This window comes from Metopolophium dirhodum, chromosome 1 (assembly GCF_019925205.1).
Source record: "Metopolophium dirhodum isolate CAU chromosome 1, ASM1992520v1, whole genome shotgun sequence".
NCBI lineage: Eukaryota > Metazoa > Arthropoda > Insecta > Hemiptera > Aphididae > Metopolophium > Metopolophium dirhodum.
Window position 1 is genome coordinate 5,305,893 of NC_083560.1, and position 20,692 is coordinate 5,326,584.

At 32.9% G+C, this 20,692-nt stretch overlaps 1 protein-coding gene across 1 annotated transcript; it reads right to left on the minus strand.

Moving 5' to 3' along the window:
- Positions 1-453: 453 nt before the first annotated feature.
- Positions 454-19,851, minus strand: LOC132936055 (plastin-3-like). The gene is made up of 11 exons (XM_061002722.1): positions 19,762-19,851; positions 5,138-5,302; positions 4,799-5,061; positions 4,478-4,688; positions 4,250-4,404; positions 4,078-4,183; positions 2,985-3,198; positions 2,072-2,210; positions 1,376-1,515; positions 742-995; positions 454-633 (listed from the first exon to the last, which is right to left on the minus strand). The coding sequence occupies exons 1-11, from the start codon at positions 19,849-19,851 to the stop codon at positions 454-456; spliced, it is 1,917 nt and encodes a 638-aa protein (XP_060858705.1).
- Positions 19,852-20,692: the final 841 nt, after the last annotated feature.

Genomic DNA, 20,692 nt, shown 5'->3' on the forward strand with positions numbered 1-20,692 from the left:
TGTACACTTTTGTTTATTATATTATAAATATGATACGATAAAAGTTGTCCCACGCGAAACAGTTTTTACAACCAAATTCCTCTTAAAGAGAAAAATATCAAAGTAATATAATACCGAAAACGCACAAGTCACACACACTTACACAATATCTAGGTCAACATCTTTCTGTAATACAGACTTAGATAATTGTAATATAATTACGTATTTATGGCGGAACAACTAGAGTATTAGGTTTGACCATTCGAACGATTAAAAAAAAATCCGTATAAAATAACATTTATGTAACAATTATTATTATTAATAGGTTTATTACAAATTCATGAACTTACAAAAATAAGAAAATTGTAAAATTGGCTTTAATCATTGACTCAGAATAATTAGCTGACTCACATTTATGTATATATGATCTAAACTGGAATTGAAAATTTCTAAGAATAATAATACATAATTTGGTTACGAGTCTGATTTTCCAGTTACGGTCATGTAAGGAACATAATCTATAGCCATAAGACACGCAAAGAGAGTCATTACCATTTTTGGTTTCACTTCAGTAATATCTTCTGGTAAAGCATACACTCTGGCACCCGTCTTTCTGGCCATTGATATTGCATACTTAGCATTAGCTAAATTATCCTAAAAAAATAATTCAATTTAGTTACTAATCAAATATTCAAATATTCAAAAGCAATTTTTGATAATTGTTATTATTATTTTGATAATTTATTTTATTAATAATATTACCTCGGCATCACCACCCTCTTTAACTGCATTATAATTGATGGTGCCTGGTTTTATTGCATCAATTAAATCAATAATAATTCGCCCATCAGCTAATGCATGATCTTGGAATCCTCTTAAAGTTAAAGATTTATTGGCATTTTGTAACTTGTTGTTCACCCAGGTAACAATTTCTTTTTCAATCGTCGGACTTCCAAATTTAGCAAGTTGAGTTAAGACTGATAAAGTATATGCACGCATTAATTGCAAAATTAAAGCTATAAAATAAAACAGACAAAATTGTTTAATCATTAGCTTATAGTTATGCTCCATATTAAATAGTTAAATTTTAAATCAAAAACGGTGAACAATTATTTTATTAATTATATCGATCTCGGCAGATATACATTACCGTTACCATTGAAAATAATAAACAGATAAGGCATAGTATTGTTAATATTGAAAGCAGTCGAATGCAATTAGCTGTTTCCAATATTAACAACAGCAATGGCTTATCTATGTATTTTAATATAAATGACGTTACCCTAAACAATTAAAATTATGGTATAATCGCAAAAAATATTAAATATGTCACAATGTTAATAACTTTGACCCATTTCTATTTTTTACTGTACCAAAAATTATTTATTTTGCTCACCTAATGTAAGTGTTGCATTTCCATTATTTAAATCTTGTCCAGCAATACCAACTAATGAAAACTTTAATTGACGACCCAACTCAACAGCATAGTTGCAATTTTCCAATTTTTCCATAAATGTTCGCAGTTTAGAAAATTTTCTACATTATAAACATATTGATATTTGAATTACTCATACTATATTATAATTGTACAAAAACAAAGGATGTCATTACACAATTTGTTTTCTCTCTGACATTTCACATCAAATTAACGTTCAGCAGAACGTAATTACTGAGAACTGTATCGTTAGCTTTAATATTAAGGTTGAATTAATCTATTATCAAAACTTAAGTTAATAACATAATTTGTATTTGTATATTGGTATTATTAAGATATTAAACATTTTCAGCGATATATTAGCACTTTTTGACTGTAATATTTTACAGTTTTACACTCATAACTTTCATCAAAATTGAAATATTATAAAAAAGCCAATAAACACAAAAAATGTGTTTAACTTTGAGTTAGATAATAGGTCAATTCACTCTAAAATAACAAGAACGGTTTAGTCCAATGCAAATTTGCCATGTTATGCATGATTCACAGAGAATAAACTTATTGTGCTAACTTCCTCTTATGTGAATTTGAAATGTATAACAATTTATTGGTTTAATTTTAAGATTTCAAGCGAAGTTCAAATTATAATTTTTTTACCTGTGTACTTTGGACCAATTAACAATTCCTGGTTTAATAATATCATACAATTGAAAAATTATGAGACCATCTGCCAAATCTGAATAAAGCCAATTAACATGAGGTGCAACACCCATAGAATTCATCCAATTTCTGTATGCTATAATCAAAAATTAGAGAATTCATTACACATACGAAAATGAAATAAAAAAACTAATCAACATATACCGGGTGATTTTGCTATCATTATAACCGTTTTACTCATCATTTCAAAAAGAATAAATGTTAAAAAAAAAATACTTTATTTCTAGTCTCTAAAAACAAAATTTAAAAAAATATATATACCTAGATTTTTAAATATTTTTATCCTTAACATTTTTGAAGTTTTTTACTTTTTTGAATGACAAGAACAACATACAGTTTTAATTTCACATTTCAAAGCAGAATATTTTTCTCAGTATTTAGATACATGAAAATCAAAATTAGGAAGAGTAGCTTATGAGTTATTAGTAGGGGCCGGAATTATATTCTTTTGCAGTCTATGCAGTCGGATGGGGGTTCGAAATCTTTACAAATCATGAAACAGGACCCAGGCGAGGACCCTGCAAAATGTTGGTCCACTACTCTATTCTTCTAAATTTTAAATACTTAAAACCCATAAAGTATCAGAATACTCGGAAAAATATTCTGCTTTTGAAGATGAAACTAAAACTGTGTGTTGTTATTCAAAAAAGTAAGAAACTTAGACAATTTATAAGGATAAAAATATAATTTTTTAATAAACCCGTTATTTTGTAACCACTTGAAACCGTTTAAAAAAATATTTTCAAAAAAATAATACTTTTTGAATAATAAGTGTCCTATGTTAAATGAATCACCTAGTATATAAACCTGAGTTTCAAATATAAATCTCATTAAAAAAATAAAAACTAACTTTTTTCTTCTCTTGTTTCTTCAATTGATTCTAATCTTGAAATTTCTCCTTCGGGTTTGTCTAATCCTGGATGATTGTTAAACAAATTAGCAACAAATGCAAGATTTAATTTGTATACACCATTCACGACATCAACGGGTGTAACAAAACTTCGACAACCTAACTTAGCTGCTTGCTGCAACATTATACCTGCTCTTTTGTTCAAATCCGATTCCTTTATAGACAATAAATGTAATTTAACTATCCAAAGATTTATATACTCGATGAAAATGTTGGTTAATTAATCAAAAATAAAACATAGTTAATAACTAGGGGTCTTACTTTTAGTGAATACAAACATAAGTGTACACGGGTATCGTGAACACGTATGATTAATATTTATAAAAAATGTGAATTAATAAATGCTAACACACTATCAGAATCATATTCACGTGAATTCGTTATTCTAAGAATAATTTTTAATTGATATTAACTGAGCATTTATATTATTTATATAAAAACATTTATTATTTTACAAAAAGAAATAATTGTTAACTAATGACTTTTAGAAGGTGGTCAGATATTATATTACTTGACCTAAGTAGTTATACTTTATGTTATTGATTATTAAATTAATCTAAATTATTAATATGAGTAAAATCATCTTTAACCTACGAATAAAAATAGAAAAATAAGTAAGTAAAGACGTAAATACGTGAGTAATATTATAAATTCACGGACAATTTTAAGTAATAGGTCTTAAAAATTAAACATTAATTTCACGTGAAAACGTGAAAAGCAAGTACCTACACATGAAATAAGGAGCACTATTAAAAACATACTTATAAAAACCAAAATATATATTTATTGAATAACATTTAAAAAATAAACTATCAATTACTAAAATCAATAAGAAATATTTCAATTATAATAATATTTGATTAGTCAAAGGTCAAAGCTAAAATAATAAAATACAACATTATTGTGTTCAATTTTAATTATTTTAAATATTGATCAATAAAAGAATATTATGTTTCTTACACACATTTACTTTTATTTATTCCTAGATCCTCAGGAAACAAAAATGTAAAAGTTATTCATAATTAGTAATTACCATTAACGCAGACATATCAACATCCGAATCAAGTGGTGCAATTTGCTTCATAAGGTATGTGTATATTTCTGAATCAGTTATATCATTTTGAAAATTATGGCATTGTCTGAAATTAGCAAAATATTTTACAATTATCTTTACTTAATAAAACTAAATATCATTTTATACCTACCTTGAGACTCCAGAACGATTCAAATGGTAGTTAACCCATCCAAGAAGTATAGCTTCTGGTGACAGTTTTATAAGCTCTTCAATTTTTTCTCCATCTTGTAACAATGTAGCTAACCCAGGACAGTTTTCAAGAGTAATTTGATTAAACAATCCTTTCTAAATAATTTAAATTAAATTATAAAATTAAATTAGGTTTTTTTAATTGTTTTACTGACAAAAATATATTTACTCTAATAATTTGCCAGAGTAAACCAAGGACTAAATGTGGTTTTCCTTTAGCAAGATCATGAGCGCCAATATTCACAATATTACATTGACTAGAAACTAGTGCTAGTGTTAAATTTTCTAATTTTTTGTAAACAGTAAGGTTGCTTTTATTTGTTTCTTTATTAATTGCCCTTTCGTCAATTGTATCAGGACAAGAATGATTAATAACTTTGCTAAAAAAAAGATTTTAAACAATTATGATATATTATGTATAATTATACATACAAAATTACCAACATAAATAATACAATAATTGTTGGTTTTAAGTTTAAAATCTGTTTACCAGAGCAATATTCCATCTATGACCTTTTCATACAAATTTTTCCCTTTACTTTCTATTGGAAGTAAATGCTTAAGGTCAGGATCATTACTCAAGCTAGTATTGATCCAATCAGAAAATGCAAGCTGTTCTTCTAAACGTACAGAATGTGTTGTTCCTTCATTTGATGCATCAGACATACCACCTAAAGTTTCTAAGTTTTCTTTTTTAGAAACAACTTGTTTAAATGAGCTAGCAACTTCTCCTGCTTTTAAGTCTGAACATAGCTAAAAAGTATATTATGTTAAATGTTTATAACTTTGAGTTTGTTTAGATGTTAGATAAGTATGTAAAATATTCAACCTTTTTAAATTCTGAAAATACAAGTTTTTCTTTTGTTTCAGTTCTTTTACCATCATAATCTTCAATAATTTTTCGAACTTTCCATGCAGGTAACTTGAAACCACATAAATCTAGGGCCTGTTGTAGTTCTGAAAGGTCAACAGTTCCATCTCCATTTTTATTAATCTAAAAAAAATAAATTCTTTTATTCAATACAAACTGTTTTTTATTTAATTATAAAATTAAACATATTTGAAAATAGTAGAGAAGTAATTAGATATTAAAAAAATGTTAACATATTTTATGTAGGTAATTGAAAAGTTTTGTATGGAATTTGAAATGTTATAGGTTAGGTTAGAGATCAAGAGCAGGGAAAAACAAAACAAACAATGAGAAAAAACATTAATTTTTACGCAAAATTGGATTTTGGTTGGCGTAAATCTAAAACAAATAACCGTAGATACATGGAAATTTCACTGAATATTTGTATTATATTATTTTTTTATACACGACAAAATATTTTGACTTGTTTTAAGCGGTTTACAGATATTTTCAAATTCCAATTGTTTTAGTTTTATTTTCTAAAAATGTGAATTAAATTTTATTTGTTCAAAAAGCTTGAATATTTAATACGAGATTTCTAATACATTGTTACAATGACAGATGAAAAATATTAAAAATACATATTCACAATTTTTTTTTTAAAGTATTTATAGTTCAAATTTCGACAAAATTTATAAAATTTAAAATTTAAAAATGATTTTGTAAATAAAAATTTATAAATTGTTCTTCTTTCATTACAAATGATTGAAAATTTAAAAGAAGATTCTACGTAAGTAGATTATTAATACATTTGACCCAGTAATAGGAAAGGTGACCGACGGTGAAATAATAACACTTCAATTTGGGGAAAATATATATATATATATAAGTTAATTTGAACAAATTCAGGATTTAAGTTGGTGCCGAGAAAGCCGAAGGCATAAAACTCGGTCAAAGTAAATTATAAAAATAATAATAAGAATGCATTTTTATAATAATAATGCATTTTACCAAATAAAATATAAACATTACTCACCACACGGCTCCGACGGAGCGGTTTACCGGCGGGAGGCAGGGGCGTAGCTAGGATTTTTTTTTTGGGTAGGCCCACTATAAAACTTTACTTGCCGACGGTAATGGGGACTTTTCCTGATTTTTTTTATTAGCTTACTATTATTTCAGTTTTCAATGATTATTCTTATAAATAAATGAATAATTAATTACTTAAAAATTAAAACAAATTGAACCAAAAAATAAGCATATAGTTTCAAAAGATTCAATTTTTATTTAAGTACCTAAATACTAATATTTTTACAAAATACAATTATAAATATTAATTTATATACTCGTAAACTTGTAACTTACAATAACTTCAAACTTGGCAAACTGTAAAATCAATCCCTTTGCCTCTGCAGCCTCTCGTTTTTTAGAACTTTCTTTAAATGTATTAAAAACTTTTAAAATACTACCAAAATGAGTTTTGAAAAATCGTATACTTTTATATTTTGAGACACCCATCTAGTAACACAGTGCTGTGGGATTTTGAAATTTGTTTCTTGAAAAAAGCATGATGACGAAGAGTAGATACTGATTGAAATGCAAAAAACAGCTTCTAATAAGCCTATTATTTCGCCTACTTCTTGAACATTTTGTGTAACATTAACAAGAACTAGATTTAGCCTGTGAGTATGGCAATGTATACATGGGCATGGATTTTTTGCTAAAGTTCTTATTTTTGTTTGAACACTTGAAAATTCTCCCGACATAACAACTGAAGCACCATCATATGATTGACTAACACATTTACCAATGTCTAAACCCGTGTTATTTAAAAATTATATCAACCCGTTACACAACGCTTGGGCATTTAATTAATTTAATTCAATGAATCCTAAATATCTTTCTTTTATTTTTGAATCGTATACATATCTTATACAAACGCTCATTTGTTCAATTTTCGATTCATCTCTAGCCTCATCAACTAAAAATGTTGCTCCCGAGATTAACTTCTTTTACTATTTTACGTAATGTAAGATTCGATGCAGCTTTAATTAAATCATTTTGTATATCAGATGACGTATATTTAATATTTTTTGGTAATAATTTAAAATTAGTTTTAAAATTTTCATTTTCTAATGAAAGTAATTTAATCATTTCTAAAAAATTACATTCGTTTACGTCATGACAAGGCCAATTTGGATTATCTTCGGTAGAATTGATTTTTTTATGTTCTCGTATTCCGATGTCTTGTCGAGAACAATACAAAATGCATCGTATTATACTTGTTAATGTTTCTCTATTATTTATAATTTGGTCCTTAACTTGTTGGTTAATTTGAGATGAAACTGAGCCGGTTTTTTTTCGTTGACAGCCATGAGTTGTATTTTATTACAACATTTTTGTGAGAACTAGTATTTTCATGTTTTTTTTGTCAGGTTACAAATATATTTCCAATCGGAATATCCACGATTAATTAAAGCATCTTTTTCAGTATGAGATTGAGAAACCGTTAGGTGAGGAGGAAAATGACGACAGTAATAACAAAAAACAGCATTTAGCGTAATTGAATATTCCAACCATGGATATTTACTATACCAACTGCTCTGAAAACATCGATGTTTTCCGGAAATAACTGTACGAGGAAAATTAATAACAGGTTGTACGGCACTTTCGTCACAAGTTGAACTTAAATCAAGAACGTTCAATTTTAAAAGTTCATCGGAATTTGTTTGTTTCGAATCTGGTTTTATTGATTCAACTACCGTAGTAGATGTACAAGGAAAATAAATTTTCGATGGATCCAAAACACTTGAAACATTTTCAGTGACATCATTTGATTTAAGTTTGTTAGGAATCAAAAACCGTTTCATATTATTTATTAAATGTACACTGTAACGACATCAACCATTCGGGATTGCGAATCGCTCAATACTAATAATTATAGGTAGATACTAGGTAAATGCTTAAAATGTTTATGAGTTTAATCGTGAAACTAAATTTCCAACAAAACTTTATCTCGAGAATTTTGTAAGCAACGATTTTATCGATTACCTATTTTTCAATATTATTTTTAAGTATCGTCTATCGATTAGTGCGATAGTCCTTATGACATTTTAATGATGTCGCCGTCTTGATACAGACAAATTATTATAGTGTTATAATAATATTATACATTTATACTGTTGTAAAAACGTGTATAAGTGTCTGAATATATTATTTTTAATATTATTGGTATTTTTCTAGAGAAAATCTGGATAGGCCTACCTACTGGCTACGCCCCTGGCGGGAGGACAACAATAATGTACCAGAATACATAAGTATAATAATAATAATATAATAGTATAGTAATAATAATATAATAGCATAGTAATAATAATACCCTAAAAGTACCGACCACGGTGAGAATAATAATAATGATGTACCAAAAACGTTACCAGTAAAATAATGTGTGTCCTGTGCCGCCCTTCGGTTAGGTACTTAACGCTTGCTACTCGCTCATGGTACCGGGAGCTGAGACGGGAAACAAGTTGGTGGTGGCTTTTGCTGATGTCGGTCAGTACTTTGCGATCTTGGGTGGCACGGAAAAACGATATGTGAGGGAGGGGGTCACATACGTACAGCTAACATGAGTGGCCGGTACTCTGAGCCGTGGGTACTAGGAGGGGGAGCGTGTGTGCGACTGCCGGAACGGTGGTGCAGTATTTGATCGGCGGAGACTGAGGCGCGCGGGATAGTATGCCTTATCTATCTCGTCACATGTCGCGCTCCTACGGCACCTTCTAGTACAATTATAAATTATAATAATATTGGTTTGCGTTGGACCTCACAGAAACCCCCCCATGAAAGTTCGCTACATCGGAGAGAGCTTTCATGGATGACGATGTTTGAACGCAAACTTAAATAATAATCAGTAATAATAATTGACGGGAATTTCATACGGAAGATGTGTTCGATCCGTTCTTATGATACCTGAGTGCTAACAATGACTTCAGCCTGCTGCAATGGTGAACTGATCGGTTCGTAGAACGGACGGAGGTGAATAATATTGTAAGTCCCAATAGTTCTGTTGGTGTTTGGATCTGCCAGAGTATATGCATTATCTTGACGACGGCTGGTGATCACGTAGGGCTCTTCGTATAGCAAGAAGAATTTCTGTATACATTTGTCGACGGAGGAACTTAGGCGATGCGTTTTCACCAACGCGCGGGTACCGATGACAAATGATAGGGGTACGCCCTGCTTGTCATGGCGGTGTTTTCTTCTTTCGGAATGTGTGAGCTGGATCTCTCGGGCCATGGTCAGTTTAGTTCTCTGTGCTAGAGGAAGACGAAGAGGAAACGAAACGACATTTGCGAATGGGTTATATTGTTTGACGGAAAGAAAAAGCTCTTGTGGGGTGTGGCCTGTTGACTCATGGACTGTGTTGTTTAACACCCATTCAATGTACGATACGTACCGTGGCCACTCTGTATGGTTTTCGTGGCAGTACGCCCGGAACATGCGTCCGAGTTCTCTCATTACTCTCTCAGCTAGATTGGACTGGGGATGGTACACAGACGTCATTGTTGGCGGTACACCGAGGGGCGAGGGCTAACAACCAATTCTGCCACACGTTGCTCCGGAACTGTACACCATGATCGGATACGAGGCATCGGGGTTTACCGTATGTGGATATATAATCATCAATCATACGATTGGTTACCGCGACAGCGGTGGCCTTCTTCACTGGGTATAGACGGACAAATCGGGAGAAGTTATCTAGTACGGCAAAAATATATCGGACTTGGTTCCAACCCGGAGGGAGAGGGCCATATAGATCGACTAATACTCGCCCGAGTGGGACATCGGCCAGAACAGATCGCATTTCCCTTTCTATACGGACTGTAGACGCTTTAGTCTTCTGACACAACACACAACTTCGGACTACTTCTCGGATACGTGACTGAAAGCTTTTGAAAAAACAGAAATCACGTATGGCGAGTATGCACTTCTTTGGTCCGACATAGCCAAAATGACGATGCACCTGAGTGATCAGTTCGTCTACCCTGTTGATGGGGATGTAAACCAGCCATTGATCAGTAGACTTGTGTCGTCGATAAAACAGTACCCCCTCTACTAAGCTATAGTGTTCGAGATACGGGGTCTGCTGACTCTGGGGGTCTTTTAGCAACTGTTGAAGTCTATCGAGGTTAGGGTCCTCCCTTCTGGGACAAGCAAATTGATTTGAAAGACGATATTTGACGTTCAAACTCGGCTTGAACCTTTTTTTTACGTGATTGTTAAAACACATGGACAACTGGATATCACCTTCTCCGCCTCCTCTCGTCCGGCAGAACTTCTGGATAGAGCATCAATAACATTATCTGAGCCGGGGATGTGTTTTACTTGTAGATTGAACTCTTGAAGGTGTAACGCCAATCGAGTTAATCGAGCGTTTCGCAGGTGACATTGGAATAAAAAAGTTAAGGCTTGATGATCAGTCAGGACAGTGACTGGGTATCCTAGGATGAATACCCGAAACTTCTCACAAGCAAAGACTATAGATAACAATTCCAATTCTGTTATGGAGTAATTACGCTCAGCGGTGTTTAACGTGCGGCTAGCAAAAGATATGGTACGTCGGTCTCCTTTTGGAGAGATTTGAAACAGCTCAGCACCGAGTCCAACTTTACTCGCATCAGTCTGAAGGTAAAACCTCTGGTCGAAATGTGGGTGTGACAGATATTGTTCTGTGAATGATTCATGGACCGCATTAAATAGCTTCAGCTCTTCATACCCAAAACGCCAAGTACAATCTTTTTAGATGAGTTCAATAAGCGGGCTTATAATTGAGGCATGGTGACACGAAAATTTTCGATAGAAATTACAAAAACCTATAAATAATTGTAGCTCTTTTTTATTCCGAGGTTGGGGAAACTCACGAATAGCTTGAAGCTTTAACGGATCCATAGACATTTCAAGTGGAGTCAAAATGTGTCCGAGGAACTTGATCTTTTGTCGGAGAAACTCACACTTAGACAATTTCAATGTCATTCCTGACATGGATATTCTCTTAAACAAAGCGGCGAGGCGTACAAGATGATCGTCAAACGAGATGGATGAAATTAAAACGTCGTCGACATATATGTGCAGATAGCCTTGGTTGTTATCTGTCCCATTGATTTTAATGTTTAGCACAGCCTCTAATGCTTTGCCGAATGCTGTATTCGAAATGTTTAGACCAAAAGGTACGACGCAGAACTGATAAGTCCACCCTTCAAAAACAAACGCTGTGAATTTACGTACTGTGGGATGTAACGGCACTTGCCAATATCCGGCACTAAAATCCAGACTGGAGAAAATTCTTTTCTCCCCGAACCGAGCTAAAAGTTGGTCAAGTGGAGGGGACGTATCGCGCATCGGTAAAATTAACCGATTCACGCGTCGGGCATCGAGACATAAACGAACTGATCCATCCGCTTTCGCTACACATACAATCGGGTTGCAGTAAGGGGAGGAACATCGTTCGACAACCCCCCATGAAAGCATTCGTTGGAGTTCCTTTTCAACAGCAGGTCTACGGGAGAATGGTATTGGGTATGGTTTCACTTTGAAAGGTACATCTTCTGATACTTCAAAACAGCAACTGTATAATTTGTTTAGCTCAGGTCGATCATCAAAAATGCTATGATATTGGTCCAGTAGACTTATGAGTTTTGATCGTTCCTTATCCGGTACTTCGTGGAAATTTACTATACACTCGGGCCATAGTTTTGCAAGTGGATCGGTAACTGGTTGTGTATGATCGACACAGTCCAATGGGTCACACGGAACGGATGTCAGCGTAGAGACTTGCTTTACGAAAGAAATGTCAGATATGCAGTGTTCCATTGCAGTAGGCATAAGTCGGTCTAGTAAATGATGTACGATGATCTGGGTTGTCTGGGTAGATGTGATATCTCCGATCTCTGGTCGGAATGGCGAAACGGTGTTCCATTTCGGGAACTCGACCTGGTGGGTTACATAATTCAAAACGACACCGTATTGGATAAGCCAGTCATCGCCGAGAATCATTTCAGTGGACAGATTGGGAATAACCAGAAAAATCCCTGGAGCTTCATGTCCAAACACACTTAGTGGTACATACACTTGCCGGGTGATCTTCTTACTTCGACCTTGGATGGCGGTGGAAATAGTGACCCCCGTTACGGGAAGCGTAGACAGTTTCGATGCGGTGTTAGTTTGACTCTTCAGGGTCGCGAAAAATTGTTTGGAGACCGCAGATATGGACGCACCAGAATCCAACAGTGCAGACGTACTTATTCCGAAAATTTCGACGTGAAGCTCAGGACGTTTGACAGTGCGTTCAGGAAATTTAATGGGAGACGAAAATGGTTGGTTGCAGACAGATGGGTTTTGGCTCTCGTCACGTGCTGCAATCACTGGCGAGAAGCTTCCTCGTTTCCCGACACATTTAATTGATGAATGGGCGGGGCGGCGGTAGTAGCAGACTGATTCCTCGGTGGCTACCCTCAATTGTACCCTCCGCGATAGCCTTGTCGGTTGTCCTGTGCCCTCCGTTTGTTTTGTTGATTGGGTTGAATATTGTTGTGATGTGGTCGGTGATCATCCTGACGTGGCTCGCAGAACGATGTGGACTCTTCGAATTCAGTCAAAACAGCTAACAATTCGTTTGTATCACGTGGTCCACGTCCTCGTAGGGCCATACTAAGGGGAATCGGATAGTGTTGTATTATTGTCGAAACCAAATCAATTGGGTCAATGGATGGTGACAGATACTTTGCCCCGGCAATCCATTGCATGGCGTGCGTTGCGAGACCATCGTATCTCGTGTATTGAAATGGCCGAAACGCCTTGTTGCGAGTCTTACGTTGAGTCGCATCGGACCAAAAACGTTGACGGAATAATATTCGGAAATCATCGTAGCTCGGAGGGGTGGGGATTAGAGAACATCGTCCTCCAGCGATATTATACGGTTGGTGTTGCGTCCGATAGTTTCGTTCAGTTTAACCGTTTGATGTTCAGAACGGGCCATGTCATCTTCTAATTTTGTGGTTCGTGTATCAATTGACTGCCACCTCTCCAAACATTCATCCCACCGCGCAGTCATATCCTCCCTCATGGCCCGGATTCCGGCTTCATTGGACCGTTGACTTGCCAGTAACTGCTTAAACATATTCTGAATCGTTTGATGGGGGGGGGGGGGGGCTCGGCTTGGATGTGGATTGACTAGAGATCATCTTTACAGTCTCAGTGGTTCCAGTATCAATAGACGTTGTGACAACAGGAGGCATGTTGGATCCGGACGGGGTTAAAATTTCTGGTTGGAGAATTTGATCGATTAATCGGACTGGTGGCTTGGTGTTTCTTTTCCCGGCACTGTCCATCCACGAACAGGTCAACCAATATAGATGCTACGACTGATGAGATTCCAAAAAAAAAACAGAAAACCCACAACGAGACGTTCGAAACGTTACAGAAAACGGTCAACAAATTATATTGAGGACAAAAAAAAACAATATTAATACGACTGCCGAACAGCGAGAAAAATAAATAAATAAGTATCTAATTGTCTTACGACAAAAGATTAATTAAGAAAAAAACAATATGTAAAACGAGAATGAGTATCCTAGGACAAATATGTCGATAGCAAAATAAGTCAGGAAATAAATCTATCAATGAAAAAGATCACCGGTAACGCCGGGACGACACATGAACAACACACTAGTTTGTTTGGTAATAAAATTTTGAAAATCACCGTGGCGCGGGATATATTAGAATGTATGTGCATAATTCAAATGAATAGTATAATAAAAAATAATAACTAAAGAGTACGAAAATAACTCAATACTACACGAATAATAGTTGTACTCATACAGTACTAGGAGAATACAAAAATAATTATTCGTGTTGAACGACAACAAACAGAGTCGTTAGTACGGAATAATACGAAAACGCGACAATCGTCGAGACTGAAACCACAACTCGATAACCATTAATAAAATAAAATGGATATAGTGTTAGGTACCACGCCAAGTAATCATTTTACGCTCCTACTAAGTAGGCACAAATACTCCTGACGACCCCCATACGTGCACGGGACGTACAAACGACGGCACCGGTGTGCGACAACCTACATTGTGGGTGACGATAATCACCGCGGGCTACAACGTATGGCAAATTTATAACTAACCGTCGGTGTGTGTACGGGCCTAACATGGATCATTAATTTTTGGTCAGTCTACCAACCGGGACTCGACTACGTATAAAGTACAAAAAAATCATTGTTGCAAAAATAAAACATTAATAAAAAACTAAATTGCACGCGCGTGGATCTATACGTGGACGGAAAAATTGTCGTCAGACAGTATACCAGGCGAACAAAACAAAATCTGATTGGCTGACTGATGGGCTATATGAGCATGATCAGGAATAAACTAAATAAATATGCAATACGATAATAATGATGATGTACGTAGAACGTTGATACTATCAGAATTTACTAAACAAAATAATATGGGGAACGACCGAACAGCTGTGGTGGAACGATACGCACCCAAAAATAGAACATTAATATTATACAGATAGTCAGCGGCGCGGCGGTAGACCGATAAAAATAAAGTGCTACTGGTTATGTAAGTGAACCAGGTAAAATGGGATGAGATATATATATACAGGCACACGTCGACGTGTACAGATAAGCACTTTACATTACGCCCCATCTCCGCCGATCAAACTTGCACCATGATGACGAGACACCTCCTGTCGATGGTGAACACCTGGATAGCAGTTTCGCGGCTTTAGCAAAGCACGGGGCAAAGCACGGCATAAAGCGGAGATCGTGAACTATATACCTATACATATTACAAATATATAGCCTTGTATTATAAATCGTGACGGATTTTCGTCTTATGGCTCGTGTGTCGCGGCCTTGAAAATTTACTCCCAGCGCGCGTATAGAAGATTCACTTCAATAATGTACAAATCGAAATAGTCAAAATTTATCATTCATGAATATCAAACAATAATAATTGTAGGTACCTATAAAATATTTATAAATAATAAGTAATAACTAATGAGTACTTAGTAAGTAGGGGCTTCAAGGGCTCGTATATATTGATGTCTTTATAACGTGGGAGTTTAAATAAACATGGTACATTGTTACCCCTACGTATATTATTATTAATTAGTACCTAATTAGTTAATACGACATTATTAGTTTTTATCTATAAAAATAAATACGACATTTTTCGTAAATGTATCTTTTTTTCTAATAGTATTATATTTTACGAACTTATAACTACTTGTATAAATAATATTTGGATAATATGAAAATTCAAAATTAACTTAATTGGGATTATTAAAAAAAAATATAAGTTGATTTTAAGTTAACGTAGATACAAATGAGTTAGGTTAAAGTTAAGTTAATTAAAACAACCAACTAGTAAGTTAAATTAATAAGTTAAAAATATCTTAACTTTTAACTTATTAACTCGTTAATTCCCATTCTTGCCTTTTAGGATAGTTAAAATGCTTAGATTTTCTTCAACAGTATCTTTTCTAATAGGAAAATGAATCTAGATTGGATTTTGAAGGGGTAAAAGTAAAAATTCCCCAGTAGTTTTCAAAAGCAGCATCAAAAACAAAAGAAAAATTAAGGAAAAATGGTTATTGACAAAATCGATTTTGGTTTTTGGTGTAACTCAAAAACAAATGACCGTAGACACAGAAACTTTCAATGAATATTAGCATTTTTTATACACGATAAGCTTTTCAAAATATTTTTAGCATTTTTGACTTGTTTTGAGCGGTTTACGGACATTTTCAGTTTCCAATTTTTTTAGGTTTTTTCTCTATAAATATCAATGAAATTGTATTCGTTGGGTCAAAAAGTTAGAAAATTTAGTACAAGACTTCTAATATATTGTTACAATGACAGTGAAAAATATTAAAAATACCTTGTCACAATTTTTTTTGATAAGCATTTAAAGTTCAGATTTTGACAAAAAACGTAAAAATCATGTGCAAATTATTTTGAGTTAGAAATTCATAAAAATTTAACTATTTAAATATAAGATTTAAAATGTAATACAAGCATCCTTATAAGTTTATCTACCTTTATCAACAAAAAAATATCTTTAAAATGTTACAATGCAGTTGAAAAATATTAAAAATACATAAGTACAAATTTTTTTTATAAGCATTTAAAGTTCGAATTTTGACAAAATTTATCAAATTTAAAATTTCATAATTATTTTGTAGTTAAAAATGTATAAAATGTTCAACTTTTTTAGTTATAAAAGGATTGAAAATTTAAAACAAGATTCCACGTAAATAGGTTGTATATTATAAATTACTTTATTCATCTTAATATCATCAAATATACTTAGTAATATCACAGTGGCGCCGAAGTCCATGTTTATGTATGGCAGCTGCCATACATATAAACATTTAGCTGGGGGGTGGGTTCATAGGAAAATAAAATTATGAAAATTAATAGGAATAGGATCCCAAATTATTAAGTAATATTGCCCATCGAGAGTAATAACAATATTAATATTGATCTTAGATCATTTGTAAAATGGTAGATAATATATATATATCAAAATAAATATATAGACATGAAGTTAATAACTTTTACTCTGTAAAGAAAATATGCAAGGTTTATTGATGTTAATAAATATGATAACATTTTAAATTATTTAGTATTTTATTTCTTAAATTGAGTTAAATCTATAAGAATTAAGTCAGTGTTTCTTTTTTATTCTTAAATAAAGATGAAGAGATACAGTGATTTTTAGGATTTAGCTGGTTATATGGGTTACACAACTACACCAGTTATGGGTAAATGAGTACAAATCACTGACTGTTCAACATTGAATTTACTTGTATATGCCTTTTAAATTTAAAATTACCAGGCAATTGTTTGGACTATTAATATCTATTATGATCGAGGGGATTATACCAGTTGGCCACTTTCTTATATATCAAGGCTCTCTAATAAATTCTAATAGATTCTATTAGTGTTTAAGCCAGGTCTTGTATTTGAAAAAAATTCTGTTTTATGTTATTTACAATTAAAACGTTACACAATGTTTGCGTTTATTTTAATTCTGAATTAAAACATTATCCAAGTTTTGCGTTTATCTTTATATTGAATTAAAACGTTATCTAAGTTTTGTGATTATTGTTATTTAGAACTAAAACGTTATACAAGTTTTGCGTTTATAGTTATTTAAAATTGTGTAAATACCTATTAAATTTAAAAATAATAACTAATGTGGGTAATGGCCCAGATACGGAATATAATATAATCGATTTTTAGATTGTTTGCATGAAATAAATGTTTCTACAAAACCAATAGACCTTTTAAATAAATAGATTTAAAAATATTTCGTTTTGCGTTATGTTTTGTTTAATGGTTTATAATATAGTTTGTTATATATTTTTTTTATCGCTTTCTGTTAAAATTACGTTTACAAATTACAATCGTTTTTCGTCAAACATAACGTTATGATAACGTTTGTAAGTCCTGGATTAAGCTGAAATTGACATATTATTATCAAATTTAAAGGTTAGACATTTAAAACAATGTAAATCTTTAAAATGCTTATAATTTGCTTTATAATTAAATATCAAAAATAAACCTATTGTGGGGCCCTGGGTTTTTACCTTTAAATTTGATTAAAGGTCGATTCGCTCTAATATTGAAAATAACAGTAAAACGGACTCATCTAAACGTAAAATTTGGTATGTTACCTATGTGTTAGTAAGACGGAGATAACACATATGGGAGATAATGTCATCTTAAGTTATTCAATAACATAATGTAACAAATATTGTCTGTGGTCCAAACGCAACATAGCAAATTTGTGTTTAGTATAACCAATCCTTCCTGGGTAAATTTTATTTTGAGTTTTATTTTATTATTTTATAATTTTATGTTATATGAATCAAAAGTTGTCCTTGTAATCCATTTTTTAGAGTACCTACAAAAATTGCATTTTGAATTGAAATTGGAGCCCTAGCCATAACTCATTTTTATAGATAAATATTTTATATTTATCTAATAAATTTAATTATTAACTACTTATTACAAATTTGGTGTTGATGTATTATTAAATGACTCATACGAAAGGAAGATAACATTTCATTATTTTATCTGTACAGTGAACACGTAAATTAAAAAATATAAATAATTATTCTAAATAGAACTTTATTTTATTTTATCAGTTATAGTCTATACACTATACAGTTAAGATATGAATACCCCTCCATCCTGAGTAATGTAATTTGAAACAAAATTAATTTATAATTACACGTAATTATAAAGTAGTTACAATCAGTTTGATAACTTATCATAAATTGGACATTTCAGATCATAAAATATTAATAATCACATTCATGTCAACTCTAGCATCACAATATTTGAATGTGAATATTTGTGGTTGCATATATTTTATACTAAATGGTAATAGTAATATAATATAAAATCTGAAATGTATTTTGTCAATTTAGTATATGTTTGACACTCGTCTTGTCGTCTTTGACCTTAAACGTGTATTTGGCGTTCGCGAGTTTAAGTGTAAGTTTGACAAAGCTTGCTCAGGTCAGAAAACTTTTCGAGATAACACGCCAGCCGATTCACCAGAACAATACTATAAACGTACTATTTTTTTTCCATTATTGGATCATTTTATTCTTCAACTAGAAGAAAGTTTTCCCAAACATCATCGTGTAATGTCCACTTTACAATCATTAATTCCTAAGTACATAACTCAAAATACTGCATATTTAAACAAATTTACGGAATGTGCACTGTTTTACAAACCATTATTACCTCATTTTGATACCGAGATTAAAATCTGGCAAACACAGTGGCAAAATGTATCTGATGATGATCATCCAAAATGTTCATTAACTACTTTAAGTCAAATGTCTAGCGATTTCTATCAGAATATAAAGTGTCTTTTAACAATATAAGCTACTTTGCCTGTAACGACTGTTACTGCAGAGCGTTCATTTTCAACATTGCGGAGACTGAAAACCTATTTAAGAAATAGTATTGGACAAGACCGACTGACAGGATTAGCGTTCATGAATATTTATAGAAATTATGACATTGATATTGGCGAAGTCATCAACATATTTGCAAGACTACCTCGAAAATTAGAGTTTATATTATAAAAATACATATTTTTAAAGATTATTTAAATTTTTTTTTTAATAATGACGTTTTTATGAGAAATAAATAGTACTCTAATTGAAATTATGTAAACTTCTTGTTAGGTTAGATTATATACGAAAATGTATATTATGTATTTATCATGTACAAAAATGTACAACCTAACACCCCCCCCCCTCCCTATATTTTTTTGTGTACGCGCTGGTACCATTCAAATGTTGAAATCTTAAGCCTCCACGGGGAAGACGTCGGCAGGTATGACAACAAGTGACAAAGATAATCTATCGCTTGGGTACCATATCGTTGGGAGAAAAGCCAGTAAGGCACAACACAAATACCTTATACCTAATATTAAATAAAATATAATGTACGACATTCGAGTAGGTAGGTACAGGCAGCGTCGTCGTTTGTAAGTTACCTTGGAAAATTGTTCCTTGAGCTCGTCGTCAGCCGCAACGACGTCAGCGCTGCCGTTGAGTGCCTTGACGTAGTTAGAGACCTTAGACATTTTTCAGGACTAACAGATCACGCGATGGCGGGTGGAAGGTGTCTAACACGAATTGCTGCGGTCGAAACTAGAAAGCGACTGATCATTTCTGCAACAACGATGATGGTGACGCGGCGCCGACGGTTTACGACGAGAGCCCGAACGGCATAAGGATTTTCGATATTGGTACTTATAACGTCGAACGGCAAAAACGAAACTGTTGTTGACGGTCTGTAGTTCTGTACTCTGTAGTAAGCAAGTGACGACGAGGCGGGAATGAGGCACCCCTCCGTACTGCTGACGAGGACTAACGTGTGACGACTGACGAGTGACGACGTGTTCTGGGCGCGGAGTGTTCACGGAGCAGAGTAGTCATAGGTGGAGGCGGAAGATTCACCGCCGCTGTGTGGACTGCGCACACTAAACTGACGATAAAGCGATGTTTGTGTTGAGATGGTTTGTCGTCTTTGTCTATCGCATGCGTGATACCTATAATATTATACGAATTTATTCTGCTAGAACGACGACGTGTTCTATTTCCAACACGCCGATGACCGATCGATCAGGGGTCGGCAACCTTTTTACCTACACGGGCCATAATTTGTTTCAGTTTTTTATGGAGGGCCGCATACAAAATTAAAATATTAAAAATATAATTTTAACATATAATACTAATATATTTACAGATAGCAACATACATATTATGAGTTCAACATTGCGGTTGTCCTTATTAACTAATTTTTAATTAAATACATTAGTAGAGAAAATTTAGAAGTTTAAAAATAATTATTAATTAATTCTTGAATGCATTTTAGTATACAAATATTAAGTTACTAGTGTGATTTTTGAGGTTTAATTTTTC